Below are 25,939 nucleotides of genomic sequence, written 5' to 3' on the forward strand. Positions count from 1 at the left end.
TTCAATCGTCTTTATAATGTTATTATGTAAATAGTATTTTTCTTATAATTTAATGCTCATATGTTTACTGCACTGTTCATTTTTGTGTATTTTTATCCAAATTTCTGTTTATGACTTTATCATGTAAATCGTGTTCATTTATCACTTAATAGGCCTACTAATATGTATTCCACTATATATACTCATATATATAATTAGTTATTATTACCTATTGTGTACATTTTATTCAGTTGTTGGTTTCTGGTTTAATTATGTGAATCCTACTTGCTTGTAATTTAATATAGGCCTATTACAGTGTGTTTATTATTTTTATCGTTTACATTTTATTGAATTATTAGTGGCTTCTTATTTCACGTATTTTGATTCTAACAACATGAATATGTATTCCACTGTGTTTATTTTTATTTTATTAGGTAAATTTTTATTCAACTACCTCTTTCGATATCATTATGTAAATCATATCTGTATGTAATTACTTAAATCCGATTCAGTTGTATGTTCAACTATGTAAGCAAGTTTTAATCCTGGTTGAGTGTAAGAGAAGGCCCTACGGCCATAACTCTGCCAGGTTAAATAAAGCCATTATTATTATTATTATTATTATTATTATTATTATTATTATTATTATTGTTATTATTAAGTTCCTATTAATTTTGTCCTACTTAACCTTTCTGAAGTAGGTAAGTTATTTGTATATAATGTGTTTATAATATTTCATTTGGTGTTAGTAAAATTCTGTTGTACTTAAATAAGAAATGGTATATGTTTGTAATAATACGATTTCAGAGCCAGTCTCACTATAAACAGGAGTGTAATATGGAAAACCTAGATTAACTGCGAAAATTGAGTGGTCATATTACTTTATATTCTTTTCTTGCAAAACCTATATTTACATAACTTTTTTCTTGTTTTCACTTGTAATTTACATATAGGTAATTCGTTATCTTGTGAAACCAAATGCATCCATGCCCCGTAACTCATAGTAAGAACCTTATTAGGGGGTAAGTGAGCTAGCTAGCTGCAAGTGGAAGGATAGCAAAGGAGAGAAGTTTCTCAATCTACCTTCTTCCTCTTATGTGCAAGTAGGTTTCACAAGATAATGAATTTCCTGTACCTTCAATACGGATATATAGGCACACGTATTTTTGACACACTCTAAATATAATTGTCACATCTTTAAGTATTGTATTTCGTGTAGATCAAATATCAATAATAACAAACACTTCACTTTTTCCATCGTTTTCATGAACTTGCATGTTTGAATAGGTTATTGCTTTCACTTCAGTTCCCTGAGGATGCTTTCCAATCTCGAATTCTTCGCCATATGCACGACCTTTGATGTGGAAATTGGTTCTGTCGAATTCCAGTATTTTCACTTTCTGAAAATGAAACAGTTATTTTAGTTCCTATACTTAATCGACATTAGCGACGTAAGTAATACAAATGAAAATTCTGATAGTAATCTAACAAACAGTAAATTGACTCCTCTATCACTTCTCTCTTTCCTCCTCTCAAACATTGTGCAAACATTTGGTAGGGTACATCAATGTTTCAGGCGTCATCTTCACACTGATATCAAAATTTTCGTTTGCTATTTGATTTTATCTCCTAAATTTGCTAAACTACGATAAAAACCACAATAGTATAATTTCGCATATTACTGTGTACCATTTTGTGATAAATTTCACGAAAAAATATTTTCGTGAGCAAAATTTGAACATTTTGTACATATAGGAGATAATGTATCATCATAGTCTGTTTACTACATATAAAAGATTATGAACAAAGGTGAATATAAGTAAAATTATATGTCCAGGCTCTTTCATTCTCAACTTTTGGAAAAATATGTCTCCTAACTCCACTTCAATTTTTGGAAAAGAATGTCACCATGATACATGATAGTGACTGTGGGAAACTCTAGTAGAAACATACTAAGAACGTGATTAAAAATCTCACTTGTTCTTGGTCTTTTACATTCAACAGGATCTGCAGATCTACTACACTTGAACCTCGATAAGGGACTAGAAAAATTGTATCCTTATATCAGGATTATTGTTGTACTGACGGATTTTGAAATTTTATCTATATTTATATTCTGAAAGAGAATATAATAGAAGTAAGTATAAAACAACATTGTATACTATGAAATAACATTTATTCACCATTTGATTACCCTACTTGGAGTACAAATTAATTTAACATTCAGGTTTTTTTTTAAATCAGTAATTGTATTCTATCTTTTGATTTTTTAAGGTTTTCAACAACAAAAAATATGTTTCTTATTGCTTCGAGCAAAATCAGATGGTCCAATGGTATACTAGAGATATTAAACCACTGCAAGGTAGCAATGTCAATGTTTTCTGCCACCACAGTTTTTAAACGCGTATGTTTAGGATTAATTTTACCACTTGCGATACTGTCCTCTATTTCCTTGCATTCTTTTATGAATTTTATGGGTGCTGACTGAGCAAATCCATACCTTTTAGTCATTTCTGTCCGTTTCAATCCCCTATCTACGAGTAAACCACTAAATGCAGCTAATTTAGTCTCCAAACTGATTTGTTTTCGTGCTACACCTGCCATCATTAACTAACATTCGAATGTGAAAGGTGCCAGACAGTCAGGAAGACAGTGGCAGGAACCATAAAGATAAATTCTGTAAAGAGTCACATGTCCTTGAAGCAGGTAGAGCTCTACTGTAACACAATCCTTGTCCAGAATGCGAAGATCAGTCAATGAAAATATGAACGAGGGGAGACGAAATAACGGAAAACATCTTTAAGGGGAGTATGAATGACCATCCCACGAATGTTAAATTTGCTAACTCCATGATCCATTTACTCAAGAACTATTGTATGAAAATTAATTAAACTTTTGCAACTCATTTATAACACTTCTTATTCTATACCTCTAGGATTGTACAGATAGCTTATGTATTTGAAGTTAAATGTACAAAAATTGGAAAAAAAAAATAAATAAATAAAATTAATTATAGGGTGAGTTTTAAGTCCAACAAATTTCAGGGGGTGATTCCTGACTGAAAATGGAGCACAAAAGTTCATATCACCTTATGTCTGGAAATGCATAGTTTCCACAGTAGATGGCACTGACGACATTCTCTCGTAACTTGCAGTGTTCGTTTTGTGTGTTGCAGATAGTGTGATTTAAGCAACGTAGAAGCACAGTGGTCCGGTATTCATTCCAGGAACAAGCTGAGATGGTGTTTGTGTATGGCCAAGCAGGTGGAAACGGTCGAGAAGCAGCACGGCTGTACCGAGTCACGTACCCTGACAGACAGCACCACCCATATCACACAACATTTGCGGCCGTCCTGTACGTTCGTCTGTCTCAAAGGCCCTATGCTCACACAAACGACGAAAAATGGCTCCAAATGTTGTGTGGTGTGGGTGGTTCTGTCTGTCAGGGTACATGGCTCGGTACATCTGTGCTGCTTCTCGACTGTTTCCACCTGCTTGGCCATACACGAACACCATCTCAGCTTGTTCCCGGAATGAATTGTTCATTGTGTAACGTTTCTTAAATCACACTGTCTGCAACACACAAAACGCACACTGCAAGTTATGAGAGAATGTTGCCAGTGCCATCTACTGTGGAAACTATGCATTTCCAGACACAAGGTGATATGAACTTTTGTGCTCCATTTTCAGTCAGGAATCATACCCTGTATAGACACACACAAACTGAAAAAAAAAAAAAAAAAAAAACTTCCAACCTAACTACTAGCATATGCAGTTCAATAAAAGTAGAGGAGTAAGTTCATAAAGCATATATAAGTTAACTGCATAGAGTTTTTGAATAGTAAATGGGTCATGAAGTTAGCAAATTTAACATTAGTACCAAGGTCATTCATACTCCCCTTAAGAGGGCGATATCAAGTGAGAAGTGAAATATTGAACATGAAAACTAAGTAAATTAGAAAAACTATTACAATGTTTCTATCTCCAAAATTTTATCGTCGTAATGATGGCTAAGATATATTGAAAATACAATAAATGTCAGAACCGATCAAATTCATTGTTGCAACAGGGTTTATCATTATATCAGTTTTCATTGTTTTTTTTTGTTGGTTATTTAACGATGCTGTATCAACTATGAGGTCATTTAGTGTCTATGAGATTGGTGGTAGCGAAATGGTATTTGGCGAGATGAGGCCAAGGATTCGCCATAGATTACCTGGTATTCACCTTAGGTTGGGGAAAACCTCGGAAAAAACGCAACCAGGTAAACAGCCCAAGCGGGGATCGAACCCGCATCCGAGCACAACTTCAGACCGAAAGGCAAGCGCCTTAATCGACTGAGCCACGCCGGTGGCTGTTTTCATTGTAAGAAGGTTCGACTGTAGTAAAGATGCAGAACTTAAAATGGCTATGAACTAAGTTGAGATTTGTTAAAAAGAACCAGTGACTGTTCCAAGTGCTTAATCTTAATGTCATCTATCATTTCATATCTTCCTCTGTCCCGAACTCTTCTCCCGTTCACCATTCCTTCCAGTGCATCCTTCAGTAGGCAGTTTCTCTTCAGCAGTGACCTAACCTTTTTCTCTTTCTGATCAGTTTCAGTATCATTCTTTCTTCACCCACTCTTTCCAACACAGCTTCGTTTCTTATTCTGTCTGTCCATTTCACATGCTCAATTCTTCCCCATATCCACATTTCAAATGCTTCTATTTGCTTTTCTTCCTTTCGTCGTAATGTCCATGTTTCTGCCCCATATAATGCCACACTCCACACAAAGCACTTTACTAGTCTCTTTCTTAGTTCTTTTTTCCAGAAGTCCGCAGAAGATGCTCCTTTTTCTATTAAATGCTTCCTTTGCCATTACTATCCTCCTTTTGACTTCCTGGCTACAGCTCATGTTACTGCTTACAATACATCCCAAGTATTTGAAGCTGTCCTCTTGGTCTACTGTCTCAATTAAAAGTCGCAAGTTTACCTTCTTTATTTTTCTTCCTATGACCATGGTTTTCGTCTTGTCTGCATTTATCTTCATCCCATACTGCTCACAGCTGTCATTTAGCTCCAGTAGCATATCCCTTAGTATCATCTCCTCTTCTGCTGACAATGCCATATCATCAGCAAATCTTAAGCACTTTACATTATTTTTAGATTAGATCCAATGAAACAGTGCAATGTGCAACAATGTTCATTCATTGTAGAAAATCTAGCAGTGGTTTCATCGCAAATTCAAATTTGATGACATGATGTACTACCTAATCATGATACAATAATGCTTTGGATTTGGAATTTTAGCAACAAGTTCAGCTTTAAAACGGATACAGCCAAGCTGTCCACATATTGTTCATAACATCCAAAAACGTGGAAGTCTTGTACCAGGCAGTTACTAGGAATCTGCATCACCCTGCCATGAAGTGCATTGCTGCTTTAGACATGTTCGAATGTAGTGTGTAGGCCTAAAGCATATTGTACATGGACCTTCCTTTCACTCATATAAAATTATGGTGATTCAAGAACTTATAAGCATGGCTACAGGAACGGGAAAGCACATTTTCTAAATATTTATTCTGGGAATACTATTGTCCTAATGTTCAATGAAGTAGACTTCAATTTATCTGGATGTGTAAACTAGCAGAACTTTCATTACTAGGAAGAAGAAACCTCGTCAGCATCACAATTGATGAATGATTGGGCTGTACTTTTTTTCGAAGTTTATGGTCAAGCAATTAATGTAAATTCAGCTCGTTATGTTGAAATGCTCCTAAACTTTTTCGTATCAAAATTGATACATTGAGAAATTAATCTGGATCACATTTGGTTTCAGGCAAGGACTTTGATGCATTGGGAAATGTTTCCGGGGCAGGACATTAAAAAAATTATGATATTCCCTGATCTACAGGTATTTCTGTGTGAGATTATTTCCTTTGGGGCTATCTAAAATCCAAACTTTATGTAGGGAAGTTACACACAATTGAAGAATCTGAAGATTGTAATCCACAAAATGAAAGCAGTAGTATCAGATGAAATAGCGAGGACAATGGAAAACTTCAAATCAAGATTTCAGGAATGTGAGTGTGAAGTGATGAGAGATGCATGAAGAAATTATTTTTAAAACAAAGTAAGCTGTGAAACCAAAGTAGTATGAAAGTAAAATATTTGAGTAGTTTAATATCAAAGACAGACATCTGTCGTCTCCATAGTTTTGATCTAGAGGCAATTTTTTGTTTCACAGTGTTCTTTGTAATATTTAACACAATTTATTTTATAAATGTAGTGTTAAGAGTTTGCATATGGTTTCACTATAACTGGAAAGAGCATGAAAAATTGTATAAAAATCCACAGCTATCTAAATTTCTATCTGAGGTCAGATGTCCGCCTTTGATATTAAGCTACTCATTTGTCCTTTAATTTGTAAATATAAATTCACCTCATGATTAAAAAAAATTAAATTCCACATTTTTATTACCAATGCAAAAGAGGTTTCCTAGATCCCGTATAAAATAGTATACAGAAACTGGGTGAATTTGATGGACAGTATGTGAAGATGTCCAAGGCTGTTTAGTCTTTGTATGGCATGACTCAGATCACTGTGGGTTTTTCTACTATAGCAAAAAGGACAATTTTCAAGAAATTACTAACAATCAAATATATGTTTTCAGAGTCTTCCATAAAGAAAACTTGCCAAGACTACTATGAACATAAACATCATCGACATGCAAGTATTGGGTCTCACTGGCCGTTAGGGTCTCTAGCAAAAATAAACATATGATTCTCAATTACTAATAAAATAATTTTTGTCTGCTGCTGAATTGCAGTTGACCACGAGGATCCAGAATAGAAATGAATTATGCAACAATTATACAGTTTAACAATGAATTTAACAATTATAATAATAAATTAGATATATAAAACTCTCAATTTCTGAAAAAAGAGATAAACAATATGGAATAATATCAAATATTAAGTAAACAAGAATAGTTTAAAATATTAATTTGAAAAATATTTAACAATGGTGAAGACTCTCTAAGGAAACTTTTATTACAGGAATAATAAATTTATTTTTCGCAAGTAATTTACTGTGAAATCTAATTGTATTAAGATTTTTTGTACAAATTTTGTAACATCTCCTCTGGCTCCAAACATTAAACTGTATATTTTCAAATCATGTAAAGGCATGTTATATTTTGTGCTTAGGTAGGGGAGACAGTCTCCGTAAATTTCTCTCTTCTCTTATCTACTTCTTCGGTTTGCGTTACGTTTTCTGAAATCTTATAGTTGGATCAAGGACATAGGCCTCCTGATGTTCTGTATCAATTGCAACAATATCAACCCTTCTGTTGGAGCCATTTGTTGATATGCAATGTACTTCTTCAAACACTTGCCATTTCGGGAGCATAGTGAAGGTGCCAGTGCTGAATGAACTCTGTCATGTCTTGAGTTTCTTTGAAATTCTCCTTTAGAGCAGAAGCCTAACACATGTGCAATAATAGTGTCGGTACCCAAATCCTGCCTTAGAGCAAGGATCTATATTCTTTGCCAATGTGATGTTCTGTGTCATCTGTAGAAGAGCTCTTCCATTATTTAATATATCCTTGTATACTCATCTAATTTTTCTAAACCACTTATTTAATGACACTATATCAATTCCGCAATTATCACATATCCAAAAAACTCACTGCAAGATATTTTGACGAATTCACCATCATATTACCTGACATTTGCCTTATAATTGGGGAAACCTTGAAGGAAAAAAAAAAACAAACGAGATAATCAGTCCAAATGTGATTTGGAGCCATGTTCTTAGATAATGTCAGCCTAGTTCCAAGTTGAGGTTCAAGTATGGCTTAGGGCAGTGGTTCCCAAACTTTTTCAGCCACGGAGCCCTTTTTGAAGCAATAGTTTTTCGTGGAGCCCCAAGAAATGTTTAGTGTTTAGTTCTGTCTGTATATTCTATGAAGCATAATATACACGATATGCTTACGGACGTATGAATAATAAGGTATATATATTAATAAAGGAAACAATAGTAAAAAATAACTGGAGATAATATTATTTAAATCAACAAAATGATAAGTATAAGTAGTACCGGTAGTTAAGAAATTAAAAAAATGTTACAATGTTACATTTATACCCGAATTAATGTGAAGAATGTGCCTCTTTCTTGCGACAGAGTTTGTCAATGTCCGGCGTCACAGAAGTCAGTTGAAGACGCATATCGACTTTTGCATCGAAACGAGCTCTATATTTTGTTTTTTATAGCCGTGTACTTCGAAAAGGCCATTTCACAGAAGTATGTAGTACCAAAAGGCAGTAAGAGTAATTTAGCTTCTGAACTTAATATCGAAAGATCCTCCCCTAACAGCCCAAAATTCGGGAAGTGGTTTGCTTTTAAATGATGCCTGACAGTGGCTGTCCAAAACCATGTCTATGAGGACCTCATATTCTTCCGCATTGAGGGCTGCTGGTTTTGACTTTACTGAAAATGGATCTACAATCTACTCATATTTATTTTGAATTGATTCCCGAATGTCCCTTGGAAAGTGTGAATTCATATTTTGAAGCAAATTATCATGGTGCCCTTTTATTATTGCTATGAATGAGTTATTCATTGTTATGTTATTTTCTTCTATAAAGTTTCAAGTCAATGAGAAACATGTCAGATTCTTATTATAGACTCTTTCCATGTTGAACGTTGTCTTTTTCTTTAGTGCGGCAATTTTGTCATTAGCATTGAATATAGTCTTCTGTTTTCCTTGTATGGATGTGCTGAATTCGTTAATTTAAAAAAAAATGTGTGCTAAGTAACATAATTTGCACAACCATTCCTGATCATTCAAATAATCTGCTAGCAAACTCTTTTGGTCATTCAAAAGCAAAGACAACGCTTATCAAACGACAACCATCGCACTTCTTAGTGTAATAAATAATTTATAACAATGACTTGTGTGAGTTGTGTATACTTCCCATATCTTCATATAGGATTTTGAGTAGCCTACACTGCAAAGGTCATGGCTTAACAAAGTTGATAATTTAGACGACGTTGTCTAGTACTTGCTTTAATAACGCTGTTTTTTTTTTCGTTGCGTGGGCGTGTCGGTTTAGTGCACAATCACTACTTGTGCAGTTTTTTTAAACTTTCTTGATCTTTGTTACAGCGCAAGCAACAGGACCTACCATGGTCTTTGCGCCATCTGTGCATACATCAATGCAATTGAGCGTATTCCGAATTTCAGCGCTGAGCAATCTGATGGCATCACGCTGTTCCGAATTTCACCGATGGCGTCACTGATGCTCCACCGGTGTTGAACCGGTGCCATCAGCTTGCAGAGGTGGTGGCAGTCTCCATCAGCCGCCATCAGTGAATCTGATTGGTTCTTGTATAGGGCGCGAATTAGCAGACGAATGACATCATGCACTGTTGTGTCATGGGGGTGTGTTCTGCTTTAGTTCTGCTGTATTGTTTGTAATGAGCACAAAGTAAAAAAAAATATATATATGTTAATGGTTATGAGCGAACATGTCGACGGACCAATTATTACTGCCGGCTCAAGAAATAAATTGTTTATGCTCTCTTTTCTTTGAACGAGATGGCAGTACGGAAATTTCGCAAACTTTTGCTAGCATAGCACAGACAACAACTTATACAGTCGCCATGACAGCCATCGATCCTTCCGGCAGTTTTGTTCCTATTTCGCTGCAGTGTGACGTCATTGTCCACCGGTCCGGTGAGATTCGGAATACGCTGATGGTCCCATGGTGTCGATGAAGAATGGATAGAACAGAGAAAAATTCTCTCCGGCACCAAGACTCGAACCCGGGTTTTCAGCTATACGTGCTGACACTTTATCCACTAAGCCACACCGGATTCCAGTTCCGATGCCAGATCCAATCCCCTCAGTTTAAGTTCTATCTCTCATGTTTTCCCTTTGGTGGTCTACCCTCGTGTACTGTGTCTAGAATATGTGACAGTGGCACAATGTTCAACGCACTATGTACAGAGGTGCACTCATTATGAGTGACTAAGTGGCCGGGATCCAACGGAATGAGCGCCGTCTTGAATCACTAAATCATTACTTACGCATATCATATTATTATGTTGTACTTCGGTACATCATAATAATACCATGGTATCGAGTTTTCATTGAAAACATCTATCAGGAAAAAAAAAAATTCACTACCGCTTGTAGAAGATGGCAATGGCTTGCAGAACAAAATATCTTCATGAAAAGAACCTGAAAATTCGTACCGCACAAACGTCATTAGCACAGCTAATCCGGCAACGTCCGTGGATTCAAGTTGTAGCAAAAATTTCGTTTGACTGATACGGGAAATTATGGCATTTTAACATCATTTGATAGATCCTGGATCCCATTACGCACAGTGTTATTTGATAAGGGCACAATGGAGATCAAGTTTGCAGTTTTTCGTTCACCATGCACTTCACTACCTTCACTAATAGTGGTTTTATAAGAATTTGGGCAATGGTGTGAGGTTTACCAGTAAGAGCCAGGTCATGACTAACCAAGTACGACGTTTCCAGTGCTTTAACAGTTATTTGTCTTTACATGGGATAAAATTTTTGTCTGAATTGATTCACAATTTCTTTTGAAGTAGTCTGCAGTTTTATTTGTGAAGTCAGGATGAGTTTTGAAATGCTGTCTAAGCTTACCAGGGAACATAGAACTATTGGAGAAAACTTTGTTACGTATCTCACACTGTGGACGTCCATCAGCAAACTCAGTGAATCCCATATCCAAATATGAATCACAATATTTTCATGTTTTACTTCCTTTCGGTACCTCTACACTAGGCATCGTAAACTCTGAAACAGGATCATGTGCAGCATATTCTGAACCAATCCCATAGAATTCGCACTATCTTCTTCGAAAGTAAGGTTACAGCTGTAGTTATCGCCCTTTGACTGAGCACTGGTCGATGGTTGATGACTCTAGTAGATCTATTATTGCTGCTTCTATCTAGCAAGAAAAAATCAAACAACTTCCTGAGAAAGTAGTTTTTGCTTGATGGAAGTAGTTTACGTTTTTCGCACTAGAGGCTAGATGGAAGCAGAAATTTTTGTCATCTTCATAACTACCGCTGTCGGAGCCCCTGAGACTCACTTGCGGAGCACACTTTGGGAACCCCTGGCTTAGGGTATACTCATACAAAGATATTAATCTCTTTTACAGACCATAATTACGACCTGTATAATGAATAGTCTTACTGTATATATTACAGGGGCGTATTCTGCGGACTACCGGGGCTACCGGCGGTAGCCCAAGGAAATTACAAAAGAAAAAGTTTATAATGTAACATAATGTAATAATTTTGTATTACCGTATTAGTTTTACCACAGTAATTAAAATTAAAGTAATTGTTAGATTTATATGCGCTCTCTGCTCTCGAAAAGAAACAAGTTGTCAAGGCGGCATCACTGGAGAAACCGCTGCTACGAAGGGTAGCCTGTGACCGTTCTGCTCACGTCGCACAACTGCCCGTCCCCCACTCCCTTCAGTTTCTATCGTGTAGTGTAGGTGGGTGAGTTGCCGCTCTCGTGATCGGTTTCTTGGAAGGCGCGAAGCAACAATAAGCTTAGTACGCTAGCTCATTAATGTGATTGTGTTCTTGCAGTGCAGTATTTTAAATATGTGATTTGTTCGATTGTCTTAGAGTTATATTAATTGTGAATTATTAAGTTTTTAATTTCCCAATTAAGTGATATTGTGAAAAATATGGCAGAACAAGTTTCTGGAGAGGTTTGTGTTGAAAATGACTGTGTAATAGAAGGTTTATTAAAAGTACCTTTTAACCGTCGTACATACAACGAGAAAGTTGAAATTGTGAAAATGGAAAGACCAACTCCTGAGTTAAATTTGTCCATGGACGTAAAAGAAAAACAGCGTGAGTACACACGCCATTTCACTTTAACATCATATGGTAAGTGGAATTGGTTGTGTGGTAGTTGAAACTGTCTAAACTATTTTGCTGGCCATGTTTGTTATTTAGCCGCGAAACTAATGTGTGCCCAAAAGAGGGGTTTTCTAATATGAACTCCCTTCGAACGGCAGTCCTAAAACACGACAAATCAAAAGCCCATATTTGTAGTAGCATGAACTTTGCAAACTTTGGGAAGACAAGAATTGATTTACAGCTAGATAAGCAAAAAGCTCTACACATCAACCAACACAATGCTCTTGTGAAAAAAAATCGGGAGATTTTACTGTGTCTTATTAACGCAGTCTGCTTTCTAGGAAAACAAGAATTGGCTTTTTGGGGTCATAATGAGAGTGTGGAATCAGACAATAGAGGAAATTATATTAAATATTTAAGTTCCTTAAGTGAATTTGACCATTTACTGGCCAATCATCTTGAGAGTTCAACAGTATTCCGTGGTACTTCTCCCGCAATTCAGAATGACTTAATATTTGCTATAAGTGGGGTTATGATAAAGAACATAAAATCTGAAATAGAAGAAGCACCTTTTGTGGCCATTGTTGTTGATGAAACAAGTGACTGCTCTAATCAGAGTCAATTGTCCACTGTTTTAAGATACGTCGACAGTACTGCCAATGTTCAAGAACGGTTTATAGGATTCACAAATGTCAGTTCGGGCAAAACTGCTGCTGCTTTGTTTCAGCATGTGGAAGTTGTTATAGCAGAATACAATGTCGGCAATAAGTTAATTGCACAGATATACGATGGTACTTCAGTTATGGCGGGAAATATTAATGGCTTAAAAACAAAAGTTCAAGAAAAGTATCCTCAAGCACTATTTGTCCATTGTTACAGCCATGTTCTCAATTTAGTTTTGCAACAAACTACTTTATCCATTCCAGAATGCCGCATTTTTTTCAAAACACTGACGGGTTTAGCTGCATTTTTCTCATCATCTCCTAAAAGATAAGAAAAACTCAAGGAATTTATGAAAAAGAAACTCCCAAAAGTAGCACCAACTAGATGGTATTTTACATCTCGGCTTGTAAATACAGTAAAGGAATACAGAGAACAACTGACTGCTTTCTTTGAAAATATCATTTGTAATGACTCTGAAGAAAACTGGGATGATGATGTAATTGTGCAGGCTCAAGGATATTTGTATTTTTTCACACAGTTTCAGAATATATTTCTTCTTGAAGTCTATGCTAGAGTGTTCGCACATACAGATGTGCTCTACAATATTCTTCAGACAAAACGTCTAGACATAGCATACTGCTTGCAAGAGCTATCAAAGTTAAAAAATACTATATCCGAGTTCAGACGTAGTGGGTTTCCGTCCATATGGAGTAATATGGAAAATGAAAATTCTTCAGACAATACAATGGAACCACCATTAAAGCGAAGAAAAGGAGATGATGAATTGAAATACAGGCAGCTGTACTACAGCATACTAGATCATATGCACATGGAAATTACTGACAGATTTTCTGATTATGGAAAGCTTCAGTTCACACATCTTCTAGATTCTCAAAAATCTTCTGCTTATAGAGAAAACTTCCCGAATGAGGCACTACACAAATTATTTCAGTCCTATAACAGTCACTTTGATCAAGTACGTTTGAAAAATGAATTAAATGTAATATATTCAGCAGAAGTCTTTGATTTTTCGAACAAACCTATCCATGAAATATTATCTGCCATATATGAAAACCAGCTGAACCAAGTTATTCCTGAAGTCCTTAAATTGGCAACATTAATTGTGACAATACCAGCTACGTCAGCATCGGTAGAAAGAACATTTTCTGCGTTGAAGAGAATAAAATCCTACTGTAGATCAACTCATACACAAGAACGTTTATCCGGCTTGGCACTGATGTCCATTGAAAAGTCATTTCTACAGAAACTTCGCAAGCGGCCCAACTGTAATTTCAATGACGAAGTCATCAAAGTATTTTCGTCCCAATCAAGACGTCTGGAATTTACATATAAATAGGTAAGGAATTTTATTATAGGGTTTTTAAAATATATTTTGTGTAATAATATGGTCAGTGGTAGCCCAGACCTTTAAACCAGTATACGCCACTGATATATTATGGTGTGATAGCACGTTCTTTCAGGCTACACATTCCCACAAGTCATAGTATGGTAATATCCTCGAAAGTGTGATTACTAAATATACAATCCACCAGTAATTATACACAGAAACAAACCTAACTAATGTATAATTACCGTGGCATTATTACATTAAAACCATTAATTAGATTAGATTTGTTTTTTTATACTTAATGTTAGTTTGTACATTTTTTGCAATAACGCTTTCTAGGAAATGACCATGGTGTTTACAATGAAACAGTATATAAATAATCTTTCATGCACTGAAACAGCAGTTGCAGGACATTAGCTATCTCGTGAAACCTACTTGCACATAAGGGGAAGAAGGAAGTGAACTGAGAAGCTTCCCTCTCTTACTATGCTTCCACTTCCAGCTAGCTACCTTACCTAACCCCACCATAAGGTTCTTACTATGAGCTATGGTGCACGCAAGTATTTCATTTCACGAGGTAACGAATGACCTATAGCATAAGTGTACACATTTGGTAGGTAATGTAAATATTGGCAATGCTGTTCTCTCCCTAATAGAAACATTAACCTCAACATATTTTAATTATAGTAAACATTTGGCATGACATCACTGGTGTGTAGATTCTCAAAGCACCCCACTAACTTCCATTCGCAATGAATCTTCAAACAAAACTTTCAAATCACACCCTTCAGTAACTGCGTAAGAAGGATCACTTCATGTCATAACTGATTTTATATGGAACAATGTAATTATACTTTGTACACTACTCACAACTTACAACTATGTACCAAAACTGGAATTAAGGCAATTCTACAGAAGAACATAGGCCAAAGGAGGCATCATTTATTCTTTAACAACAGCATATTCGAATATCATAGAGTATTAAGCACGTGGTTTTACTTTCGAATACCCAATATTTTCTACAAACAACCTATAATCTTTTCGCTGTAAGAAAAATCCTAATGTAAACAATAGCACATGATTGAAGTGAGGCTTCATTGGCCTACTGTTGTACATTCTGTTTCATGTTAAACATTTCCCGTTACTTGTCAAGTAGGTCTAACCTCACTACTATGCATTCGTTTGCTTAGGAAACATTTACTTTATAATTACTGCAATTAAATTATTTTTAAGTCTTATGTCTTCACAATGGACAATTAAGGATTCAGAAGCCATACTACAGTACCATGTGCTTACGTGAACAACTAGGAGCTCAAGTGACGCCAGCTTGTTACAAGAACAGACTACCTCGGTATTACTGTTGGTATTCATCCACGTTCATAGTGCATAACAAAATATAAAAGTACCTTTTCTTTTACATATCGTTTTACATATGAGTGAAGCTATATGTTTCATCATATTTAACAACTAGGATTCAATTTTTTACTTTCAAATAATACAAGATTATGGTTTCCAAATACGAACTATATTTTCCTGCGTCGTGTGAGTGTTTCGACTGGGAGCCAATCACAGGTATGACAGCCACGTGCTTATGTTTACATTAGGATTTTTCTTACAGCGAAAACAGTATAGAACTATTCCCTTGTTGTATATAGTAATGAATAGATGAATCACTACCATAAAAGCACGTGCTGATGAGACATGTAATACTTTGCTCGAGAGATCCATGTACAAATTTCTGGACAGTGGATGTTTGAGGGCCTGGATCACACCAGCAAGAAAACATTTTTAGTGCCAGTGGAGATTATTGTCGCAGGTTTTATTTCAACATAGTTAACAATCGTATTCACAGTACGCGATTGTTAAAGAAAAAAATGGTGCCTCCTTTGGTCTATCTCTTTTGTAGATTTGCGGGAATTAAGAGACAGATCTGTACATAATTCACAATCTTGATCTGCATTAAGTTCATAATGTCATATGTAATGCACGAAGTACTTTCATTACCCATATTTCTTTTATACTTATTTACTTACTGACTTTTAAAGAACCCGGAGGTTCATTGCCACCCTCACATAAGCCCGCCATTGGTCCCTATCCTGAGCAAGATTAATCCAGTCTCTACCATCATATCCCACCTCCCTCAAATCCATTTTAATATTATCTTCCCATCTATGTCTCGGCCTCCCCAAAGGTTTTTTTCCCTCCGGCCTCCCAACTAACAATCTATATGCATTTCTGGATTTGCCCATACGTGCTACATGCTCTGCCCATCTCAAACGTCTTATTGTTAGGTTTCGTAACAAGCTGCTTTTTACGGTTATGGGTTGTTAGCCCTTCGCCCAACCCCCAAGCTGGAGGACCACCCCTTATCTGCTGTCCACGACTACTTATTCAATATATTCACAGCTACCCTACATATCTGGAGGCCGTCTCCTCTATCCGCAACCTGAGAACGCATCATTTTTTTATTTATACGGTATTAAATATTCATAAATTCATCCCCAAGATGTGATATTATTTGACATGAAATCGCACTGGATTACGCCACATTTTCTTTCTATTACTAACAGTTGCTTAAAATGAATTATTACCCTTGCAATGAAAAACGGATCAGCACAGAATAAGAAAAGGCACTCATCTAGGAAATGAAATAATAGAGACAGCATATCATGTCCGTCTGCTTCAATATCTTGGCATTCCAACATCTCTACTGTATCAATTTCGGTCATGTACCCAAACATCGCCACTGCACATTGTTCGAATGCTTCTTCCAATGTATCACCCCATGCATGTAACCTAGTAAAAAAAAATGCATTAGTCCATTAACCAAGAATCAAGATTAAAATTTTATTCTTATAAATGAGATTGAAATTTAAAGCAGTCTTATGCAATAAGTACATACTGAACGTCTGCTGTATGATCCAAATCTGTAAAAGAGAACCATTCCAATTAACAACATAACAGACTGACAATTAATATATATCTTCGATCCCACTACACACAACACAGAGAGAAAAAAAATTACTTAAATCACTAAAAACGACCTTAAAATTGTAGCACACTACTCTAAAAGACATGATGTGATCACCAGACATGGGATTTTTAGGCACTAAAAATTGCAGTTTTAGGTACCTAAAATAAGCTCAAAATCTAATAAATTAGGCTCTATTTTAATAAAATTAGGCATTTTAGGCACATATGATCAAGGCTTTAAACCTGTTTCACTGAAATTACACACTAAAATACACAAAACATGGCACAAAAAAAGTATATTTAAGAAATGGAGACAGACAACTGTATATTATATAAACACAGCTGCACAAATTTAATATACTGAAAGAAATTAAATCATTGTTACACTTTTCAAGTTATTGAAATTCAGTTTTATGTTCATTCTTTTTTATAATTATCTGCACAGTACAGCACCAGAATTTTTCTAAATTTTCCACAGTTAATCTTTGTCTTTTGTCAATAAGATTCATTTTGAAAGCAAATAGGCCTACAAGAGAAGAGGCTGCACTAGCAAACGAGGCCGAAAAATGCAGATTCAAGGTTTCACAGAATGGGTCACAAAGCTATCATATCACGAATTTTGTGATTGTGTTGCAAGGATATCATGTTATGATAAGGAAATGTATGCTCAATTGCCTGTTTCTAGTTCAAATATTTACAAAAAGAATGTTTCGACACCGTATGTGTACTTCAATGATATACTGCATTAAATGTAATTTATAAAAAAATTACAAATAGGCTATATATATATCGAGCATATCTGGGTTAAGCTGCACAGGATAACGTCTACCACTTAAAACTTCCCATCACAAATAAGGAGAGGGAAAGAGGAACAGCTAACAGGTGTATAGTTCCAAAAGTCGACATCTGCCATTTTTATGAAAAATGAGTTACGATCATTTTTTATATTTTTGGGTTGAAATACATTGGAAAAACAATATTTCATCCTCCAAAACTCGATATTTCTAACATAAATCAAGCTTTAAAATATGGAGTTTTTTCCAAAACCCGACTTATTTTGTTAAGGTATTGTTCCAAAACTCAACATATACAGTTTATTCAGAAGTCGACATCTTTGCTCAAGACAAAGAAAGTGTGTGATTTCTTTATGCCACTAGTGTTTTCTTTTAGAATATCATAATTCTTGAGTACACGGAACTTACTGGAAAAATCGACAATGGAACTTTAGCTGAATAAGAATATGCTTCATTATATTGGTACTTCAGAGCTGTGCAGATTTTTACAACGTGTTGACGTTTTGTGTGAGCTTCTTATAGAATTAAAATTTTCATAGAATCTCACATACAAACTTCGCCTTCAGAGCCTGGGTGTGGAAGAAAGAGAGTCGGTGATACAAAGAATTAGACAAAACACAGAAAAGCGATAGGAAGTTAAGTTTTATGCTAACTGTAATGTTTGTCTTTACAGTGATTGTGTGATGCTTGCCTGTATTTGATAATTTTTTTGTATTGATTATTGGTAGCTACTCTCTCAGAACTCAAAACTTTACCCATAAACCAATGAAGTTTCCTAACTCAGTGTGATATCAACCACTTTTACAAAGTGTTTTACAGCGTCCCTAATAAGTTGGTTCAAGATGAATTCATACTGAATACACAACAGCTGATTATCCTAAAACATATTTTGTTAACAGAACAGTGAGACTTCAGGGGATGGGAGCAGGTCGTGTTCTACCAGTTTACCGACAAACTTTCTTAAAAATCTTGCAAGTGTCAAAGAATTGGGTGGGACTTCTATTTAAGTGGCATTTAAAAATTGGACTTCCGCCAATAAAAAAAAGAAGAGAAGAGGATACATGTAGCAAAAATGTGAAATAAAGTGATATGCTATGAAAGACTTCATCGAACAATTAGGTAAAATGAGTCACTCCATTTCCTCCATACCAACGGATAGAATTTTTTATGGAATTGAGAAGGAGGCAAAGAAGATGAACATTATGAAATCCGAAGATTACTGCAATATCTTCAACAACAATGACACCATAAACAAGTTAAGTATAGACTTTCCAGTTTATGACTGGAAAACTAATATACAAACTGTTTTGAAGCCACCAGATGGCTGGCATTTCATACTAAAATTCTGTAAAAGAATGAAGACAAAGGAATAAAAATTGGAGTTGCGATAAGGGGTGAACAAAACTACAGAAGAACTGTAAATTTGTATAAAGGATTTTGAAAAAGGGGGAAACGTGTTCTGGATGGAAAAATCACACTTGCATAAAAACACATGCATAATCTATAAGGAAGAACTAACTTAAATAATGTTAACAAATTACTTAAAGAAATGTTTAAGATAACTGGAGAGACATGGAAACTTTGGAATTTTGCAAGAATATCACAGACTGTATTTATAACGAGGATGAGTGTGAAGAAAATTGACTACTGTGAACCACAGGAAGAAGAGAATTTCAGATTTAAAATGTACACCTAATGAAAGTTAAATATAATATTCTGATGATATATATAAATAAATGACAATTTTTATTATATTCCATGGATTCAATAAAATTAATAGCTTTTAGTATAAAATATGGATTATTTATGGGAACTAATGTTATTAGAATTTCCAAAATCCGACATATATTTTATTGTTAGTTCCAAAATCCGACATATGCAATAGTTAGTTCCAAAACACATGTCTAAATTTAATAATCTAATACTCTTACAAAAATACATACTTTTAGTTCAAACATGTAATTTTATCCTCAGCTTTACTATTATAGACTATTATAAAAATTTCTTGCACATCTCAACACTGGTTATTCAAACTAACCCTTACACAGCATTGTTTCTGAAACTCTATTTGACGAATATACAACATTACATCCATTGTTGCTTTTCCTGGTAGTGTTAATTAATCCATTAAAAAGTGACCTTTAATAATATTCTTTACATGTATGAGTATGTGGGTAAATAGTGAAATAACGAAACTTCGGCATTTTAAGCCGAATATTAACAAATTAGGCTCTAATAATCAGTTTAGGGCACCATCAAACTCTATGAATAGATTTCAATTTTCATTAAATGTAAATATTAATATTTATTTTTTCCTTTCATTTGCCCTAAAATCCGATGTCTGGTGATCACTGCAAAAGCTATAAATACACCCAACCTGCTCCAAGTATCTTCTCTTCTTATATACCCGACCAATGATTTTCTCAGGCATTTCCACACGCAATCATCAAAGTAACCCAGTAGTACCACCATTATTTCTACTGTGCAGGAAAGCACTCCCTTCTTCGGTCCAGGGCAAATCTATGCTGTTTTTCAAGAAAAGCTACACCGAAGGAAGCACAATTTTCTTTTGCTTCACTGGCTTCTGTAAGATGTACAGTATATAGTGATAAACATGTGTTTTTAGTTTGTAGCAATTAATATTTTCAACATAAATCTTTTTTGATACTTGCCTATATATTATAATTAAAGATAGGAATTTATCCACAGACACTACAAGGTTAGTATGCAGAGAGAGTTCAATGTTGAAGGAGAGAGTGGGCGTAGCTAGCAATGGAAGTGCATGGGTATCTGTTAGGGAACTCTGCTGTAGTATAAGCAGAGTGAGGTTGTAGCTTTAAGTGGTTAACCAATCAACGAATCGCAGTGCAATATAAACAAACCAATTGCCAGGCACAATGCTGAATCCTACGCACGAGAAGCATATCCCCATTCAATTGCTGCAATACACAACACATTTCAGTTGTAACCTGGCCATATCTCAGGCTTCACGTCATTCATGACGTAATGAGTTTATGCATATCTAAGCTAATATCCTCATGTTGTGGTATAAATTCCTACCTTTAATTATAATGCACTGTTGTAGCCCACCCCACTTGTTAGGTACTAATTACCAATATAAGATGAGAGAAGTTCAGGACAAATCACTAGCAAAATGATCAGATTCGCTAGTATTACATCCCTGAAGTGTTATATTTGTAACAAGTAAGGGGAGGGAAGCCTATAACAGTGTATTAGAACATATCTAAGGAAGTGTCAAATTATTTTTATGTTGATAGTATTTGTGGCTGCAAACTAAAACCAGTATTTATCTCTTTACCTTATACATGTCAAAGAAGCCAAGGAAATATCAAAAGAGAATTGTCCCTTCTCTGGTGCAGCTTCCTGGGAATTACCAAAAATTAGTTTACTGGTCAATGTAGAGTATCCACCAGCCACTGCACAGTGTTTCCTAGAGGCATAAAAGCTGGCCAAAAATACTAAAAGCCACTTTAACACTTTTTTGGTACCAGCTGAAAGATAATATCATATTAACAATATATCAGGTCTACTTGCTTATCTTAGGACAGTGTTTCTCAACTGATGGCTCGAGTTCCGCTGGGTATACTTGAACAGTGAAGTGGGAGACCCAGTTTTTTTCTCCATAATAAAGGCGCTTAATTTAACACTTTATATATATTATTAGTATTCATTGAATTAATTTGTGCATTAAGTATTACAAACATTTTACGATTATGTTCATGACTGTTTAATAGTAACTTTTTAATGGTTGTTACACATTAAATTAACTACACTGTTTATTATATTTATTACGGAGGCACTTAATAAATAATAAGTTCTAAGTGAGCACGTACACAATACAAATTCCGAAACACTTTTAGCACATTAGTAGGGTAAAGAAAGTTCATTGATCACTGTCACTAGTATTGGTACTGTCCTCCACTCCGAAAGTTGTGACTGTGCTTGCAGTAGGCCTGAGCCATCCCTTGTTTGTTTCAGAACTCAATAGGTTTATGACTTCCACAGGTAGCATCCTTTTCTTGTATTTTGTTCGGTTCTCTTGGCGGAAGGATGTTATAAAAGGATTAGAGGTGGCAAGGAGTCGATTGAATACATCCCGATTAGTGGCCTCTCTTGAAATCTTTGTGGCATACTGTTCACGAAATTGCTTAAGGTGTTTATACCTTGCTTCTTGTTCTTCTTCAGACATTTGTCCAATTGAATGGTAAATTTGCAAAACGACTTAAGTCCACATTTTGGCGGTTTTGAGTTGAGAGCATGATTATGTTACTATGTGCAAGGGTCATCGTTTATCAGCAGAATGACTTTAATCCACGACTTTTGTATAGTTTTCCTTAGCAGCAGAATGTTCGGTTAAGGGGTAAAACGAATTTAGTCTTGGTCTTAAGTTGTTTTGCCTGTCAAGTACTGAAGAAACTTACATAATATGTCATTTTAATTATACAATCAGCTGACAAAATGTTTTTTGTCTCTTGTCATTGGTAATTCTTCAGTTGAGAAAATTTATTACGTTTGAAAAACAGCATGAAAAAGAAAAGCAATATGTTCAGTAATCGTGCTAAACTTGTAGCTGAAGTAAAAAGTATTGCAAAATGGAGTACCTAGAGAGAGAGGATTTTCTTGCTGTCACATTTGACTACAGAAAAATGTATGCTTGCCTAAACACCAGTTCAGGATATGTATTACTATCGCCAGCTCACCGTCTCAGTTTTCTCTGTGCACAATATGAAAACTAGTGAAATGTCCTTTTGTGTCTACCATGAGGGACAGGCCAAGAAAAGTCTTAATGAGGTATGTAATTTTCTCCTGCACACTACTTCGATAACTATGTCACATCCAGTATATTAAAGAACTGTCGGGGACAAAATAAGAACAGCCCACTAATCCAATTCTTAATGGCAATAAGTGCTCAGAAACATTTCTTCAACATCATACTTTTCTCCATCAGAGGTCTGTACTCTTGTGATTAAAAAATTGTTCGACAATTGCAATAAGGTTATTTTATGATTTTGGTATAGGCTAAATACATTTAGTTAAACATGTTTATGTGTCAATAATCTAATAATTATGATGCAGGATTGAAGTTAATTTGCAGAACAACTTAAGTCCTGAAGATAATTAATTTTTTTACAACCTGAAGAAGAGTACAAAAGTATGAATTTTTATACTAAAAATTTTTCTCTTCCATATAAAAAATTATATTGTAACAATATATGGTTCAGCGAATTCAAAAACAGTTTTCTTTAATTTTCTCAAAACTACTTCTAGGGAATAAGTCGTTTTGTAAATTCACCATTCAATTGGAAGTAATGCCTCGGAAATAATAGTCGAACCATGAATGTGTATTTTATGTCCAGTGACAGGCATGGGATACAAAGAGTACAGTGAGACAAATAATCTGGCAGTCTTAGTTGCATATTTTTCAAGTTCATTTGTGTTTATTTCAGATCCACAGGTTATGGTTTTAAGTATAATTCCACATCTGTGGATGAGATTCCTGCCAATGGCGGTTATTACTGCACTTTATTTTTGCAGCGAATGTTAAATTTTTCCCAATCTCTGCAGATTTTCTTACATTTTGAGTTTTTCTATGCTTAGACCTACTACTGCTCCCCCCAAACTTTGCCTGTGGTCCTCCTCTTTTCTGTAGAGTAGGTTTTATAGCATTTGAATCACATACAAACTCTTTATCTAACCACTGCTCGTTTTTTTTAATCTATCACTCATCCTGTTAGATTTATCGATTCTGCGAAACAAATTAATGCAAAAACGAGTAACATGTCTTTCTAACAATTTAATTTGATCATGGGCGACTTCTAGAACGATTTTTGTAATAAGAAACTGCAATACAACGTCTTTCTGTTTCTTACGACCACTTTTTTACTTCTGTAAAGTATCAAACAATTCTTTCTTTTTGCAACAGTACTCCATTCTGAAACTGAAATTCATGACTAAAATTTGTTATTTTTTACTTTTATAACTATTTGATAGCCAAATTGAACATAGTTTTGCTGTGGAGAAGAAATTAACTGATATTGATAATATTCGTATTTTAGACGATTAATTTGAAATATGCCAATACATATATTTATCTAAATTTTATCAAAAGGGGCAAATATGGGCAATTTTACCTTTCAAGATCATCAAGTAAACATGTCAGACTACACAGTGGTCAAGGAAATAACACGGGCCAAAGTGAGGCAATTTTTGCTCGTCTGTATAAAGATCAAACATAAGGAATCACAAAATAAAATGTTACATAATATGATTATGATTCCTCAGCGAAGCATAATATAATTAATTATTATAATAATAACGTATTCTCAATTCAGAAATATAACTCTAACAATCCATAATAACATTTACCTGAAAATCAACCACAGAAGTACAAAAAATAATAATTAAAAATTCTAATTGAAAAACACACAATCACAACACAGCAAAAAAGACACTTCATGCACTACTTTCAAAGGTTCGAATACAACTGCGTAGAATCAGACCTGCTACGAGGGTGGCTGTTTTATGACCACCAGACCTTGGAGATAGTTGGGGTATATTGCAAACACCATAAAATTAAAAATGAAAAAATCATTTTTGGCCAGTTTTTGAGCCTCTTGGAAACACTGTGCACTGGACGAATACTGCACACTTTTGTCATTGCCAATGTGGAGCTATAAACCAATTTTAATACTTTTATCACAACTACAACACATTTCAGTTCTTATTGTATTGTACTATTACTACATTAACACATTTAATATTATATCACAAGACATAGACTGAACGAATTAAATGTAATTATTATGAAAGTCATGGAATTACGATCCACTTCCACTAGATGGCTACAGACACCAGCAGCAGGATCGGCAATACATGCAAACGAAATTATACTAAATCTGAGGAATGTTACAATAGATGTGTAGTATTATGTGACAGGTGAGGTTAGGGATGAATATTACTTACGTCCCAGCCACTATAGGAACTTTATAAACTGCCTTGGATTTATAGTATTGATTAATATAAATTCATGTGATCACTGGGCGAGCTATAAGCCTACCCAACCCGCCCTAACTACATACAGTACCTTGCTTATATACGAAAATCGTCGTGCGTGAACGAAGGATACGGCCATATTTCTTTAATATAAGAGGTTTAAGTGTCGCCAACATAGTAATAATAATACTACATACCTAATCAAACCTAACCTAACCTCTCTCATAATACTATACACCTAATCAAACCTAACTTAACCTAACCTGTCACATAATACACACCTCATCAAATCTAACATAACCTGTCACATAATACTACACACCTGTAGCAACGTTCCTCACATTTAGTATCATTTCGCTTTCATGTATTGCCGGCCCTGCCACTCGTGACGGTTGCCATCTAGTGGAAGTGGATCGTACTAATTCAAGGAATAAAATATGGCGACTTTCATAATTAAGTACATTTTAAATGTTCAGTGGCTGGTGGATACTCTATATTGACCGAGGTGAGGTTAGGTTTGATTAGGTGTAGTAAGTATTACTATGTCGGCGACACTGAAACCCACTGTTACATTAACGAAATATGCCCCTATTCATCATTCACGCACGATTTTCGTATATAAGTAAGGGACGTATTTAGGGCGGGTTGGGTGGGCTTACAGCTCTCCCAGTGATCACATCAATTTCTACTAATCTATACTATAAATCCGAGGCATTTTCTGGGTATCTTATCAAGTTCCTACAGTGGCTGGAACATATGTAATATTCATCTCGTTTACCTATCTAGGCCTAGACTACTAAAAACTGAACAAATCAAACCTAACCTGTCACTTATCCTCGACCTTACTAACACTCGATTATTTATTTTGTAAAGTTATACCATCTCTCACTTTCATTTCATCAATAATGCAACACAAATTAGATGTCAATCTCTTAATGTTGTCCGTAGCAAGATGAAAATAACACAAATTTGAACTCCCATTGACAGTTGTGCAACTTAACCTAAACTTACGCAATACTATTCAATTCTATGTACAGTAATATATCCGAACACTAGAAGAAAACTAATTCAACTTAGAAATAGGCACTGGTAATTTTGCTAATAGAAATAATGCGTGTCATTACACTCGTATTTCACTGCAGGTATTTGCAATTCTTCTTCGGTGAAATTAGAAACACAACCCTCTTCCATGTTTGATTTGGTCTTGGTGACGCAACCAGTGTCGCCAACACATAAATTACATTCCCGTCAGTCTAACTGCA

General features: G+C 35.1%; 2 protein-coding genes across 2 annotated transcripts in view; one reads left to right on the forward strand and one right to left on the reverse strand.

Moving 5' to 3' along the window:
- The window catches only part of LOC138704883 (5' exonuclease Apollo-like), a 90,148-nt gene extending 80,920 nt beyond the window's left edge, over positions 1–9,228 (forward strand). The window contains exon 10 of the mRNA XM_069833269.1: positions 9,131–9,228. Coding sequence (XP_069689370.1) covers positions 9,131–9,190 — 60 coding nt within the window. The 3' untranslated portion in view covers positions 9,191–9,228. The remainder of the gene's footprint in view (positions 1–9,130) is intronic.
- Positions 1–25,939, reverse strand: Archease (protein archease). Its single transcript, XM_069833273.1, has 4 exons — positions 25,802–25,939; positions 16,799–16,823; positions 16,488–16,692; positions 1–1,379 (listed from the first exon to the last, which is right to left on the reverse strand). Exons 1-4 carry the CDS (start codon positions 25,866–25,868, stop codon positions 1,200–1,202), a joined length of 477 nt encoding a protein of 158 aa, XP_069689374.1. The 5' UTR covers positions 25,869–25,939; the 3' UTR covers positions 1–1,199.

Source organism: Periplaneta americana, chromosome 8 (genome assembly GCF_040183065.1).
Source record: "Periplaneta americana isolate PAMFEO1 chromosome 8, P.americana_PAMFEO1_priV1, whole genome shotgun sequence".
In the NCBI taxonomy this organism is placed as follows: domain Eukaryota; kingdom Metazoa; phylum Arthropoda; class Insecta; order Blattodea; family Blattidae; genus Periplaneta; species Periplaneta americana.

Coding starts and splice junctions, on each gene's coding strand:
- Archease (XM_069833273.1), bottom strand. CDS start 25,868: ATGGAAGAGGGTTGTGTTTCTAATTTCACCGAAGAAGAATTGCAAATA. Junction 16,824..25,801: donor ACCTGCAGTGAAATACGAGT/GTAATGACACGC, acceptor TCTCTTTTACAG/ATTTGGATCATACAGCAGAC. Junction 1,380..16,487: donor ATCCGTTTTTCATTGCAAGG/GTAATAATTCAT, acceptor TTTCATTTTCAG/AAAGTGAAAATACTGGAATT.